We start from the raw sequence: 14,587 nt of genomic DNA, 5'->3' as shown, positions 1-14,587 counted from the left end.
AATGCAAAATAGGAAAAGAAATGCATTACCACTAAATAAATACTGCAAACACTAAGCCTATAACAGCTATGGAATCAGAACATAAAATCTTGTAGCATATATGTTCTTATGATTGTACTATTTAATAAGCATTGACATGACACAGAAGGCAAATTTTCTTTTTTTAAGAAAGGAAGGCTGTCCTTTTTATAGTGATATATAAGAGATTAAAATAATTAGAAAGGAATATGATTCAGAGAGTAAGAATGAATAATTTTATTGTTAATCTAAATGCAAGGAGAAAATCCAATTTGCTTAAAGGAACCTACAAAATCTAGGAGCTAAACAAGTTAGACTAGAACTTAGAAGAAGATCCTGTGTTTCAATTTTTCTTAGATACTTTCACAAATGGAGTGAATGTGTAAGTTAAAGAAAATTACACTCTCCAATTGCAAATTGTTTTTAAAAGTTTAAGGCATTCCTCAAGAAAACATAAGCATATATGAGTGAATAGCACTTCAGTTTCATAAACAAAAATAAAGATGGAGCCACAAATTTTTACTACAAAAATAATCAGTTGCAACAGTAAAACTAAGATTTTTGAACTCTTGGTTTAAATGTCATCTTTTTTCCTTAAAATGTGAAAAATCATATTGTAATTTTAGCGAATAAAACAAAGCATTGAACAAGAAAAAGTCTTTAATTTACAAAGCCACATGACCAGTTGTATATAATCATCAGAAGAATCTTCCAAAAATAACAGAAAAAGCATAGACTTCATATGAAAAGCATACTATATTAGAAAACATAAACTGATACTGGGACCTGGAGCTGTAGAGCAGGAAAACTCACTTCCTTCCAGAAAGCAAACTTCTCACAGTATTTTTTACTCCATTTTCAGATTGGGTCTTTGTTGAGAAAGCTGTGATCTTTACCTATGTGCAAAAGGATACATGCTGCAGCTAAACAGATGCAACTGAAAACAGAAAAATTGCAGTAGCTTAGTGATATTCAATAGGTAGAATGATCTATCTCTCTATTATCCATTTAAAATACATTGATGCTTGTCTGCCTTTTGTTTATGTGGTTTTAAATCATTAACAGCATTCACTGAAATACCTTCTAACCGTGGGTATTGGCTTCATTTCTGGGAAGACAGCAGTGAAATGGTCACTTTACACAAAATAAAATGCGACTCTTACATGTTGACCCTTGCACGCAGTGCATTTTAAATAGCAGTCTGCCTTAGATCCAACAAATTCTTTCTATCCATGTTCTGTTATGAAGGATATAACATGTCTACAGAACCCACATTAATAAAGTGAATGTATCTTTACATGCTTACTCTTAAATTATATCGAGAAAGAGTAAAGTTTTCTTTTTGCCCTTCCTCTTCTTTAATATACTGCTAAAATCTGTATTTAACATCTATCCAAATGCAATGTACTGAATAATTTAGACATTTCAACATTTTACATGTAGTCACTTGGTGATCAGGAATTTGCATTGCTCTGTATATTTACATGTCATGCAAGTACAGGTAGCAGCATTGGAGGTCATGTCAGTGCATCTCCTGGACACCATGCCTCTTCATATGTTGTGCTATTTTCTTTTATGCGAACAGATTTACAAATTTTGTAGTTCTTTAGACTGCAAAAGAGGGGGAAATAATTCCGCCAACTATTGCATTCATTTTCTTGCTTTTAATTGTATTATCACTTTTGGAGACTTTGGTAAATTCCACTTAGCTAGCAGCAATGGATAAAATTGGTGGTTTTCAAGTACTTCTTCTGTTGCTAGTGCTGGCATTTAAATGTTAATTTCAGACTGAGGTTTACAGTAAACATGAAACAAGGGATTTTCTTTGAATGAACAATCTCAAACCAAAATTCTAAATAAAGGAAACCTAGCACAGGATGTTTTTAAGTGCAGTGATTATTTCCTTTTAAAGATTTAACATTCTGTAAGTGATAGAAGTTAAAGAAGTTAAATGTGACAGTTAATTTATAATACTCTACATTAAAAAAGCATTTAAATGCTAACCACATTTTTATATGAGTCAAGTCAAAGTAATGATAATTACAGTATGATACAAAAGAACCTGAAATAAACTTCTAGCAAACCATATTGAATATTAATACCGTATTAAGCCCTGAAAAGCTGGGTTAGTAAACTCTGGAATGTAGATTATATGCAACTTAAATGTAGCACAGGGCTTTTCTTCTAAGAAGAATGCTTCATTTCAAAGTTTGGATTTTTATGAGGTATGTATTAATTCAGTGGATTTATATTAAATACATGTACATAGCATCACTCCAAGACCAAGTCTCAGGTTACTTCTATGGGTATGTTTCTAGGTAGGATTTGCTAAATTAACATTCCATATAAATTAATAGCCTTCTTTTCATGTTTGTTGTGTTACGATCAGCATTGTGATACTGTGTTGTGTCATAGGTCACATTTATTTTATTTCAATTCAGGAATGGTATCTATACTACATATTAAATACAAGAAACAACATGCTGAATTTCCCATCAAATCTCTTAAGTGCAGAGCTATTTTAGATGGGTTTGTATAAACAAAACACATATATCTAATATAAGCGTGGGAAAGGAAAAGCTGGTTTGTTATATGCTAAAGCAAATTGGAGTAAATCAACCGCATCCGTGGGCTGGATAAGCAATACTACTCTGCTTTTCCCACTACCATTTGGACAAGACAATGTTACTTTTTTATTTAAAGTGTTTTCTTCTCAACAAGGGGCCACCACTTCCCAATCTCAAAAACACGCCCCAGAATATGTTAATTAATTGTATTGTGTCTGTGAAAGAAAGAGGTTGCCAAATGCAATAAAAAAAAAGGTCTTTCGATCAGTGAGCTGCATTCCCACTGCTAGTTACCATCTCATTTCAATTCCATATAGATATACATAGATACATTTCCTCCAGGTACAACTTTGACCATTAAAAGCTGTCTAAGAGCGAAAGTCTAACTTGACCACGTAGAGTGTATATGGGAAGCTTAACATTCCTGGTGAATTAAGCACACAAGCCTCGGATCATTTTTTGTCAATCTTACTATGGTACTTGAGAGTCGGGAATGTGGGTAATTTTTATAACATGGTACTTCCCAATTAAAAGTAACAACAATGCTCTTCTGTGAAAAAAAAATTAATATATAAAATATGTCAACACATTCCACACAAATACAAAATAAAGAGTCATGAAGAATGGCAACAAAAGGTCTCTTCCGATTTTTTTAAATCTTCCATTTCAATGAGATAGTTTTCAAATAGAGATATACTGTTTTAGTAAATACAAGAGTATTAAATGTCGTTTTGAATGATGCCTTCTAAATTTGTAGTAACCCTCTGAAAATTCCCAAGCAGCAATCAAGAGCAAATGCATCTCCGGAATACTCGAGTAGGACAAGTAAAAAAAGCAAAAATCATTCTTCCCTCATTTTCACAGCTAATGCCTTTAAATATTACCAGGGTGGTGTTTTCTATATGTTACTTGCATCTTCAGCTTTTGAATAATATGGATGCTTTTTACCATCCAAACTGAGTTTTTATTTGGAGGAGTCCAACAAAAGCCTGCAAGTTTTGCAAGAGTGAAAGAAAAGTCTCAGACGGTATTATCTTAAACAATGACTGCAAGCATGCAACTTCCCAAGTGTCCATGGGGGAAGAAAAGTCACTTCAGAATTATTTTCAGCTAGGTGATATCCATAAACATCAATCTTTAATTTCTTTTATTTACTGATCACAATCTATGCAAAATGTTAATTTCTTGGCATATATTTAATTCTTTTTAAAAGTCTACACATCACTTCTAATATTTTAAAATAAATTCACAAGCACTCGGAGATAACTTGCTAAAAATAATCACAATTCTCCTAGAAAGGATTTTCTTAAAATAACCAGTTCTCTAGAAACTCTTTCCTTATCACAAATACGAGTCCCTAGCCGTTTTAATTTTATCTTCCAGAAATAATGTGCAAATGCATATTTTTTCCCTTAGATGATTAAGGGCACTTGTTGGAAATTTTCTTGAATATCAAGTTAGTTAATTCTACCCCTATGTAAATACATGAGAAACTTCCGTCTGAAATGGTGTACTGAAAAAAATTTAATTTCTAATTATTTTCAGGGGGAAAAATGCAACAAACACTTTTCCTATAAAACAAATCTTTTAAAATCTCAAACCAACATAAAACAATCACTTGGGGGGTAAAAAAATCCATCATGGTGCTTATATGAAAAACCGGATAAGATTAATCTTCGGTTTTATAGACAGACTTAGGAATAGTTCCTTCCAAAATTCTCTTTGGCTACATTTATTAATCAAAATCCTGTGGGTCGGAGCAGTTTTTCCCAATTTCTTTAACAAGTCCTGCTCTAAAATCCACCCAGAAACAGATGTTACTTTATGTACAATTCCGCTGCGGTAGTTGGGGGGTTTTTTACCTTCCAAGTAACACGTGAGCTACAGCCTCACGGAGCTCCCTCAGTGGATGGCACTTCTAAAGGCTCCTCTCTACTCATGAACCCGATTTCCCGGCGGGTCCCCCGCGCCGCTGCCTGCGAGCACACAGCGTGCGGGGCTCGGGGCTCTCCCTCCTCCCCGCCGGCGGAAAGCGGCGCGAAAAGAGGCGGCCGGGGAACAATGGGGAGCGCCGGGAGCAGGGGGAGCCCCGGCCGTGTTTCCTCCAGCCCCGCCGCCGCTTCCTGCAGGCTCGCGCGCCGCTCCGTTCCCTAGGGCAGCCTGCCCGGAGCCCGCCCCGCTGACGGGAGACCCCCGCTCACCCTTGGAATCCCCCGTGCCCGCGCCGCGCTGCCGAGGGCACCCACGAGTTTACTCTCGCAGCCACTCGCTCGCCCCCGAGCTCTCCCGCCCCCGCATGGCGAGCGGGGCTGCCCGGCTGGCGCGGCGCCAGCCCCGCTCCTGAGCCTATCCCGGGGTCGGGCGGGCGGCCTATGGGAGCCCTGATCCCGCTGCCCCGGGCTCCTGCCCCGCATGCCGCGAGCACTGCCCGCAGGAGAGCAGCAGCACTACAGAGGCGCCGCGGCCCCGCTGCACTGCGCACTCCCTCCCTTCAGGGGACGGTGCTGCGCACAAAGGGCGGCTCAGCATTGTTCTCCTCCCTGACCCCCAAATCCCCTCTTCCCCGCCGGGAGAGGCGAACGGGAAGGGCCGGGACGAAGGGCGAAGACGGGGAGAGGCCAACTGCCCGCAGCGCCGGCCGCTTCCCACCGTATCCCGCCTGCCATCTTCGCCTTTCCCCACGCTCGCCTTCGTGCTGTGCCTGCCGTCGAAGTCCGCCTGTCCCCTATCCCTCGTTCCCGACTCGCAATGTAATGGGTCTTCCACATATCACCTCGCCTAAAAATCCCACTGAGGGTGCAAAGGAACCTCTGCCCACATTCCAGCTACCCAAGCATCCTTCTCGAGATTGTACACGGGATCACTCGCTTCACATACCCACAGGGAGAACTGTACCAATGCAAGGTATTTGAGGATTTTGTCCTCAAATTCACAAAAGCATTCTTCTTTTTAACCTTGATGGGCCTGGTTAGGTGACCAGGAGATATTTGCGCTACAGTCCTTTGCCACCTGCAGCCCAGTGCATTCCTGTCCCCACGCTCAGAACACCATGGAGCAGACACCAAGACACCGGGATCCAGCAGAAAACTCAAAGCATGTGAGGAAGAGAGTGGGAGCTACAACATGACATTTAGGAAAAACCACGGCTCGATTTAAATAATTGCATAATATTAGGATTTAACTTATAAATGTTTACATTTGTGTGATTTGATTAATGTCACGTTTGATTTCCTTAAAGCCACTGACAAGGTACTTTAAAACACGAGATTAACGTCTACCAGCGATGAAATTCAACAGGCAAATCCTCTTCCCAGCGCCCCGGCTCCCCCAACACGCGGGCAGGCAGGGACCTCAGACCCCCCTTTCTGCCCCACCGCCCCCTGCAGCCCTCGGCCAAGGGGGCTCCCCCCACATCCCGTGGTCACTGATCCCCCTCCCCCGCAGGTGACAGGATTCTGGCCGATCCCTCCCCCGGCACCCGCCGCCCTGCGCGGGGCTCCGCCGGCGCTCTCGTTCAAACGCGGCCGAGCCCGCCTCTGCCCCGCCCCCGCCCGGCCGTTACCGCCGCCGCCACAGGGACACCCCGATCCCGCCCCGGCGCTTCCCGAGGGAGGCGCCGCCGCTCCCGGGTTTTCCCGGAATGCCGGGGGGAATGGAGCGGGGGGAGGGGAAGCAGCAGCAGGAGGCTCGAGCGCGGCACGAGCGCGGCCGGCGCGGGGGATTGTGGGTAGGAAGGTGGTCGGGGCAGCAAAGGAAGCGGCGGGCGGGGATGGGGGGGTGAAAGGTCAGCGGCCGAGAGCCCCCGCGCCAATGGCGGGCGGGCCTGGCCGGTCCCGCACGGCGAGTCGAGGTCGTGCCGCTCTCCGCGGCTGTAAACACTGAGTGTATCTGCCCGCGTGTGTCCGTGTGTCTGTCCGTGCGTGTCTGTGTGTCTCGGGCCGCCGCCGCCGCCCCCGCCCCTTGTAACGGTCCGCGCGAGGCCCCGCGCGCGCGGTGTTTGTTCGCCCCCCAGCCCCTCCCCCACCGCTCTTCCACGCGATTTATGGGATTTGCAAATAATTCCAGGGGTTTTTTTCTCCCTCCGCACCCCCTCCTACCCCGGCTCCTAACCTCCGCTTCCTCTCCCGCCGTCTCGGCGGTCACCGGGGAGCTCCGTCCTCGCCGGCAGCCCGGGGCCGGGCAGATTCCGCACACAAAGGTCCCGGCCCCGATCGCTCTCCCGCCGGCTGCGGCTCGCGGGGACTCTCCGGTGAGTCCAGAGCCATGAAATCTGCCGCTCCTGCTCGTGGCGGGCTCCGGCGATGAACGGGGGGTGACTTGAACCGCCCCGCAACTTTCTCCCCGTGCCACGCACCCCCGACCCGCCGCCAAAGGTAAAGCTGGAGTGAGCCCCCTCGCCAGCCCCTCGCAGTGAGGCTCAAACGGAGGAGGAAAATGTGAAATATTCACACGGAGAAGTGGTCCCCTTTGTTCTTTCATTGTTTCTACCCGAACTGGCGGATACAAGGGATAAACACTTACCTTCTCTCCTTTTTGCTCCAAAACACACACGTTCCCATCGGCTTTAAAATGCACGGTCCACTTTGGAAGCGACTACAAATGTCGGGAGAGTTTGTATTCCATTCTTTTACACTCTGCTCTTTTTAGCGTAAGATTAGGTTGCCGAGCACGTTGTTACAAGCCCCCCGCCTTAGTGAATGGTCACGTTTAGGACCCTCGAAGTCCATCCTAATTCTGCCAGTAGAATTGAGGGTATTGGAGGTCTAAACTTTCAAAAGGAAAAGGGCCTGCGTCTATCGAGCAGACCTGAAAATGCGCTCGGTTCCTCACTCACTTCCACAAAATGGATATAAACATCTCACCCCAGACAACTCAATGAAATATACATTTTAAAGCTTGAATGTAGAAAAGCTGTTCCGTCTGCTGAGATAAGCTAAAAGCAAATTGGCCTGAAGAAAATCTACCTCAGTGTATTCCACAGCAGGAATAGTCTCTGTAGTTTAAAACAAGTAAATAAGAGCATCATATAGAAATGCTAAGCATAAAGTTATAAAGAAAACAACCTCTGACAGGAATGTGCTACCCGGGTGGAATGGGGAGAATCACAGTTTTTTAAAGCGTCCTTTTTTTCGCAAAAATTACTGCTTTTCATTTTTCTCCCCTTGCAACCAAGGCAGGGGGAGAGGAACCCATTTTCTGCTTTCTTTGTAGTCCAGTCGGCATTTCGCACCCAGAAACACAGGCAGTTCCCCCCCAAACCTTGCTTTAATCTGATTATGATGAGATTTGCTGATACAATGAATATTTGAAATGATCCTTGTGTCTTAGTGAGTGTGAAGCATTTCCAGGCTCCCGTTTCCAAGGCTCCCCGCTGCAGAGGGAAGAGGAGCAGTGGGGAGACCCCGCTCCCCGAGGCCCTGGCGGGGTAGCAGCCGGGGGCGGGGGGGACAGCCCCCTCCTCCTGTGCCCAAGGGCGCTGGATTAATTTAGCTCAACTCCCTCGGCCGGTGGTTTGAGCAGGATCTTTAAGTGCCTTTTCCCCCTGCATCATCACGCCTTTGCCAATTGAAAAATAAACAAATAATAGCAAAATAAATTAAAAAAAAAAGAAAGAGAGGGAGGATGCAGGCGACCCAAAGTAATTGTGGGACCGGGAGTGCATGTTGTCTCACACCCCCTCTCCTCCTCCTCCTCCCCCTCCTCCCGATGTGGCCTTAATGGCAAACTGGAAGGCCGGTTTATTTCATAGGGCCATATTACAACCAACAAGGTAAATAGGGAGTCGTGGGGGAGAGGGAGGGAGGGGGGAGGGAGCAAGAGGGGCTTTTCTTTGATAGCATTTAATTGGAATTGAAACATTCTGGGGCTGTAAACATTCTTTATTTATTCAGCACACATAAGCGGGCATTGTTTTATCACCATCATAATTACGGTGTCCTTTAAACTGACTGATAGCAAAGGAGATAAGGGAATGCGCCTGTAGCTCCAGATCAAATCACTAGCTCTCCCCTCTCCCCGGGTCACCAGGATCCACACGGTCCTTGGAGATGAGGAGCGCCAGAAGATTGTGGCCTGGCTATCCCTTTACGTCATGAAAGTGATTTGTACCACATTGCTAATTTGGTGCAATTCATAACCTCCTGATCTCCTTCGTTTGCAACTGCTTTTCAGTTTGCAGGGTATGTTTTTTAAGATCTAGTTTCCCACCATAGAAATTAAGAGTGATCACCTATGTGCAGGAGAGGATCTTATTTCCCAATGTTTGTTGCTTTACCTTTGTCTAATTAAAAATGCAAACTTTTAGGATCCTTTCAGAACAAAGCCTCACCAAATCCCCTTTACGTCCAAGGATTTGCAAATTTATAAAGGCTGCATTGAATTCAGCATGGGTCAAGGGGCAAAAAAAGGGTAGAAGGTCACTGCATTTTGATTATGGGTCAGTAAACAACATGGCATGTAGTATGTGTCCAGAAACTCCTGCTAAAAAGTATTTTAAAACTACCATGAGTATTAAACTCAAGAAATAGTCTTAGCCCGTAGTGATTATAAATTGCACAAAATTCTAGTCTGCAAGAAACACTTCAGCCCCCATGGAAAAAAACCAAAAAACCACAAACTTAAAAAGCAGCATTGCATCTCTGTTTATAAAAAGAAAAAAAAGAAAGAAAAAAATAGAAGAAGAAAGGAGAAAAAAAAAAAACGGCGGGGCCCCAAGAAAAAAAATGGAAAAAAGAAAAAATCAACCCCAAAACTTCTAGGCATAAGAGTGTTAGCCAGATTACGATTTTTTTTTTCCCCAGGCTGATGGCTGGTATTTCTTTGTCCCACACATTTAGGAGATTTAGTTATACATTCTGATATATTGTCTGACTAGAATTTATGGCAAATTTTAGTTACTACAGTCACATTTGGCTGACTTTAAAATAGCAGAAGGATCCTATTATACTGTTCTTTGACCCTATTATATTTACGTTACTGGACTCTTTGTGATAGCCTCTAGCTGCTTTCTATCTGTGTCCTCCTTGAGCAAAATATGCCCAGCAGTAACTAGAAGCAGGGTGTAGTGTTAGAAATCAAGTTCTTATGTGAAATATGTATTTCTGCCCAGCGTCATGAAAGCAAAATGTTTATTTAATACTTGTCAATACCTGAAGACATAGTCCAGCATTAACAAATAATAATAAATAATAATAATATTCTAATAATGTGGCAATCCTAGTGTGAAAATGCACATGACCCTTAGGTTTTCCTGAAGATTTTCAGAATTCTCCCCATTAGTACAACCGGTGGTGGACATTGCTATTGCATTTCCCAATGAAACGTTTAAAAGACTGTAAATGGTGTGTGCATTACTACATTGCAGAAGGAAGAGGTCAGGCTAAATTGCACTGGTATTTAAACATAATCATACCATGAAAATAAATCAAAACATCACGTAAAAGGTGTATTTTAAATGTTACACACGTTTTCTATCTGGAATGACATGGCTAAGCACTTCCCTGTGAGCATATATATTTTAACACAAGTTTACAAAAATAAAAGTATGTGATTTTCAACAAATGGGAATAGGTCTACAGCAAAGTATTATGAGTATTATTTTGCTCTTTCTTTTCTAATGAGCTTTATCCTTCGGCCAGACAGTTTTAAGACTGAAATACTACTGGCTATAGAGTGTAGATTGCAGATTGCACGCTACTCAACGTGAAAAGGAGCACATTTGATTGATCGCCTCTGTGTGTGTGTGCCCATACACACAACTCTCTGTAGTTGCATGTGTATGTATTTGGCAAAACCGGTCATCTCTGGGTGTCCTTATCTTAAGAAATGTGAGACAAACATCCATTCCTTTAATCATGTTCATCTTTGATCACCAACAAGGGTGACACAGTCCACAAAATTAACAAAGAAACTCCCTTGCTTTTGAGAGATACCTACATGTACATCTGGGTCTGCACACACATGCACATGGACACACGAACACATAGGCATACATCCCAGTAAGTAAATTATGGCATAACTTTTCATGTAATTGACACCAGACACCTTTAATTTTTCATTTTCATTCTTTTGACCAGCTTTCACATTAACAATCTAAGCCATAAATGTTGGTGGCTATTGATCGCAATCCCCTGTGTGCGTGCAAATCCATTTTCAAGTCCCCTGCCTTTAATGTGTATGTGCGTGTGCAAGGGGCCTCTGACGGCTGTTTATCAGGATCTCCCCCAGCCTGCTTGAAGACGACCCCGGATACACAACGTGTGCCGATGGCCAAGGGAAAGCGCACACACGCACACAAGCACACAAAAAGAACCAAACCAAACCAAATGATGGAGAAGTAAAGAAACAAAGCTCTCTGTGTGAGATGCGGAGAAAGATATGCAACCGAAAGTGTGTCTAAGTATACGGTGGGGATGTGTAGGTTGGGCGCCTGACATTTCCCAAGACTTCTCGTGGTTTTCTCCCAGCCGACATCTGGCGCTGCCTCGACCCCGGTGCTCATGGCCGCACCTTTCAGGAGCCCGAGGTTTGCCGAAGAGCCGTCACTACTCTTAAAGGTTTGGTAGCGCTGGAATTAAAAAAAAAAAAAAAAAGGGGGGGGGGGGGGAAAAAAAAGACATTTTAAAAATAGTTGCCGAATCCCACTGCCAGGCTAGCAGCGGCAGGGCGCGGGTCTGGGTGCCCGTGGCTCCCTGCGTGCAAACGCACGCGTGGATTTACACGGGAATCCGACCCGGCTGAACTACCTGACAAATAAAGGACTTTTCAGCCCATCGGGCTTTTGGGTAACGTCTTCTGAGCAGCTTTCTCGGAGTTTACTGTTCCTTTACTGTTGACTCCATAGCCTTAACCTTAAAGCAGGGGGAGGAGAGCAGTAGGGAGGGGGTGGGGGTGTTCGCAGCATATAAGTACATCAGGAGGAATTTTTAAACGACCTTATTGTCTCTAGCTCTAGAAAGACCACGATGATTTCTTTCTAGCGCCAGCAGCTGTTTTCTCTCGAAACTTTGCTTTTTTTGCCTCTCACACGAGCGAGCAGGAGAAAGGCAAGGCTGGGGGATCCAGATGCGAGGAGAGGGAAGGAGAACTCGGCGGATGGTCTGAGCTGTGCCGAGGCATTGTTCACTGCTGCCTCTCGGTTACGTTTAAAGGCTGAAATATCACGAGATCCACTCAATGATCCTTTTCTAATTCGAGGGACAAAATGTAATTTGCTGTAGCTCTGCTTTCTCGGATGGGAATACTATCCCCAGGTTTCAGAGGGAAGAACTAGGCATCGCGGTTCGCACACACACGGATCACATGGATTAAGTTGAACAGCGGCGATACATCTGCGCTGAGAGCAACAGTAGTCCAGGGCTGACTTTTCAAATCTCAGCCCTCCGAGTTAGAGGCTCCCTTGAATAGACTTCCTCCATTCCCGGATGCACTTCTCCAAATTCCCACTTCTCTCTCGAATTCCTGTGAAATTGGGGGCTTGCCTGCATTTCGCCTTGGCATGCAAAACGGCGTTTTCACAGAGTGATTATGCGCTTTCTTTTAGCTGTACCTGACGGGGTAACACGAACTCTACGCACCATATTGCCAACACGCGGAGTGGATATTGACGTTTGGGATTTAAGATTTTTATTTTTTTTTTCCTCCGTCGATTTTTTTGCCAGGTCACAGCAGTATGAGATGTCTCATTAATCTCGCGGATGTGTCTAATTCTGGATGTGCAGTGATACATAAAAGTGCTGGTGTTTATATCCAGCGGAACACTGGATGCACGGCAGAGATTGGTGATTTTTTTTTCGCAGCGCCTAACGTGCAAACCGCAAGCATCACTTTAACGTGACAAGGGAGAGGCATGCAGCTATCGCAACATTTGCGAAATCCTCGTTCTTGACACTCGAATAATTTAACGTTCCTAAGAAGAGGTTAAACCTTCATGCTGCTTCTTCAAATTGATTTTAAGGGGCTGCTATAAATGGAGCATCAAAAAGCTTCGTCAGGGCTACTCCGAGCGGAACATGCAAACTGCGAGCAAGAAGCATCCTAGCCCGATGCAATATCGTACATTGTGTGTTCCAGCACTTTTTTGTTATTACGTAAAGGCTCTTGGAAGCACCTTGGATATTTTACATTCTCCTTTCTCTGCTGGAAGCAATCAGCACGCAGGAATCCTGACGTGGGCTCTGGGACTATAGGACATTCCAGCTCGTGATCCAGCACGGTTAATCGTGAAAAGTGTATACATTTCTGGCTTATCTATGCTTTGTTATGGGTCTGACGTGAGCTCACGTCCTCCTCCCCCCTCCTGCAATATTACAGGCAGAATTTCAGTTAAAAGTGTTATAGTATCACGGTGCAGGAGCCCGTGATATTCCGGCAGCAAAAAAACCTTAGTCCCCGGCTATAAAAAGCTAATTAAGCAGAAGAGGAAAATCAAGAGAAACTCGAAAATGTAAGTACTCCCTCTCGTTAACAACCGAACATTTAACTTTGGAGCCTCAGAAGGGGAAATACCAGGCTGTTCTGCACGTTTTCGCTAAGCTTCATTTTCCACACAATGCAGAATAAAACGCTAGTTTAAAGCGGCTACGTTACCGAAGGATTTTCCATCGCTACGATCAGACTTATGTCCTTTAAATTCATGGCATGCACAAAAGAGCAACGTTTGTCCAAAACAGGCTGAAAATACACGGAACGATAGGGGGGAAAAGCATACAAATCCTTCCTCCGAAGCTAGCGACGAGGAAGTCTGAGAGGGCTGAGTGTGTTTGAGCTCGGATTGTTTAATAGAAAGATTTATATACTAACTGTATTATTTACTTTGGGAGGGGAGGTGGCAGTATAAGGGTATGCTAATTAGTGGGAGATTTTTTGGGGGAAGGGGTGGAATATCAATTTTTATTGCATCACCTGTCAGGAGTGTCCAATCAGCGTTGGCTTTAGGGGAATTAATTGATGAAGGTGTCTCCGGACGAGCTCACTTCACTCTGTCATTTTATTTGTAGCTAAAGCAGCGGCGGGAATAGCAGCTGCATTTCTTTTCTCTTCCTCCCTTCACATTCCATTATCATAGTTTCCAATGGAAAAGCAGGGAATGAAAGGGAACAGGTACTGATCTTCAGCAGCAACTTAGACAAACACTTTGGCAAACCTGATTTTTAAGATTATATATTGATTGTAGCCTCGCGGTATTTTTTAATTTATTTTTTAACATTTTGTCTAAAGTTTGGCACTTCATTCACCAGGAATAACAGCCTTTGTTATATTTTATTAGCAGGATGCCTTGAGACAAATACAGCATCTGGCTGAGGATTGTGTGTGTGTGGCTTTTTCTTTTTTTTTTTTCTTTTTTTTTTTTTTTCATCTCTCTCTCTCTCTGCAAATGCTGGGAATAATTTAATTCACGAAATGGGAGACCTGAAGTCGGGTTTTGAAGAGGTGGATGGCGTGAGGCTCGGCTACCTCATCATTAAAGGAAAGCAAATGTTTGCACTCTCCCAGGTTTTTACAGACCTGCTCAAAAACATCCCGCGAACTACCGTGCACAAGCGAATGGATCATTTAAAAGTAAAAAAACATCACTGCGACTTGGAGGAGTTGAGGAAGCTCAAAGCCATCAACTCCATCGCTTTCCACGCCGCCAAATGCACCCTGATCTCCAGAGAGGACGTGGAAGCCCTATACACATCCTGCAAAACCGAACGGGTTCTTAAAACGAAACGGAGGAAACTAAGCCGGGCGCTGTCTGCCACCGATCTCCGGCCGGAGCTCGCTCCCGCCGACCCCTTCTCCGGCTTCTGGAAGGAGAACAAACTTTGGTTGGGTCTGAGCGACTCTCCTCGGCCGCTGCTGCCCGTCCGGAGGAAAGCTCTGCGCCCGGGGGACACAGCCTTGCTACCGGCTGCTCATCTACCTCACATTTTTAGTAAATACACTGGCCACAGCTACCCAGAAATCGCTCGGGCGCCTTGCAAATCCCCCGTAAACTATGAAACGGCGCCGGCGGGGGG

The 14,587-nt window shown here is 44.4% G+C and overlaps 1 protein-coding gene and 1 long non-coding RNA gene across 2 annotated transcripts in view; one reads left to right on the top strand and one right to left on the bottom strand.

Moving 5' to 3' along the window:
• Window positions 1–231: 231 nt before the first annotated feature.
• Window positions 232–5,999, bottom strand: LOC121671877. Its single transcript, XR_006018650.1, has 2 exons — window positions 4,448–5,999; window positions 232–955 (listed from the first exon to the last, which is right to left on the bottom strand). It is a non-coding gene; the product is annotated as an uncharacterized LOC121671877 (long non-coding RNA).
• Window positions 6,000–11,508: 5,509 nt separating this feature from the next.
• The window catches only part of SKIDA1 (SKI/DACH domain containing 1), a 5,336-nt gene continuing 2,257 nt past the window's right edge, over window positions 11,509–14,587 (top strand). Inside the window, exon 1 of the mRNA XM_042042799.1 lies at window positions 11,509–14,579. Coding sequence (XP_041898733.1) covers window positions 13,986–14,579 — 594 coding nt within the window. The 5' untranslated portion in view covers window positions 11,509–13,985. The remainder of the gene's footprint in view (window positions 14,580–14,587) is intronic.

This window comes from Corvus kubaryi, unplaced genomic scaffold, assembly GCF_017639235.1.
Source record: "Corvus kubaryi isolate FWS band 111438036 unplaced genomic scaffold, C.kubaryi_AGA036_p1.0 37398, whole genome shotgun sequence".
Lineage (NCBI taxonomy): Eukaryota > Metazoa > Chordata > Aves > Passeriformes > Corvidae > Corvus > Corvus kubaryi.
Note: the sequence above shows the minus strand (reverse complement) of the source record. Positions and strands in the feature narration are given on the sequence as shown.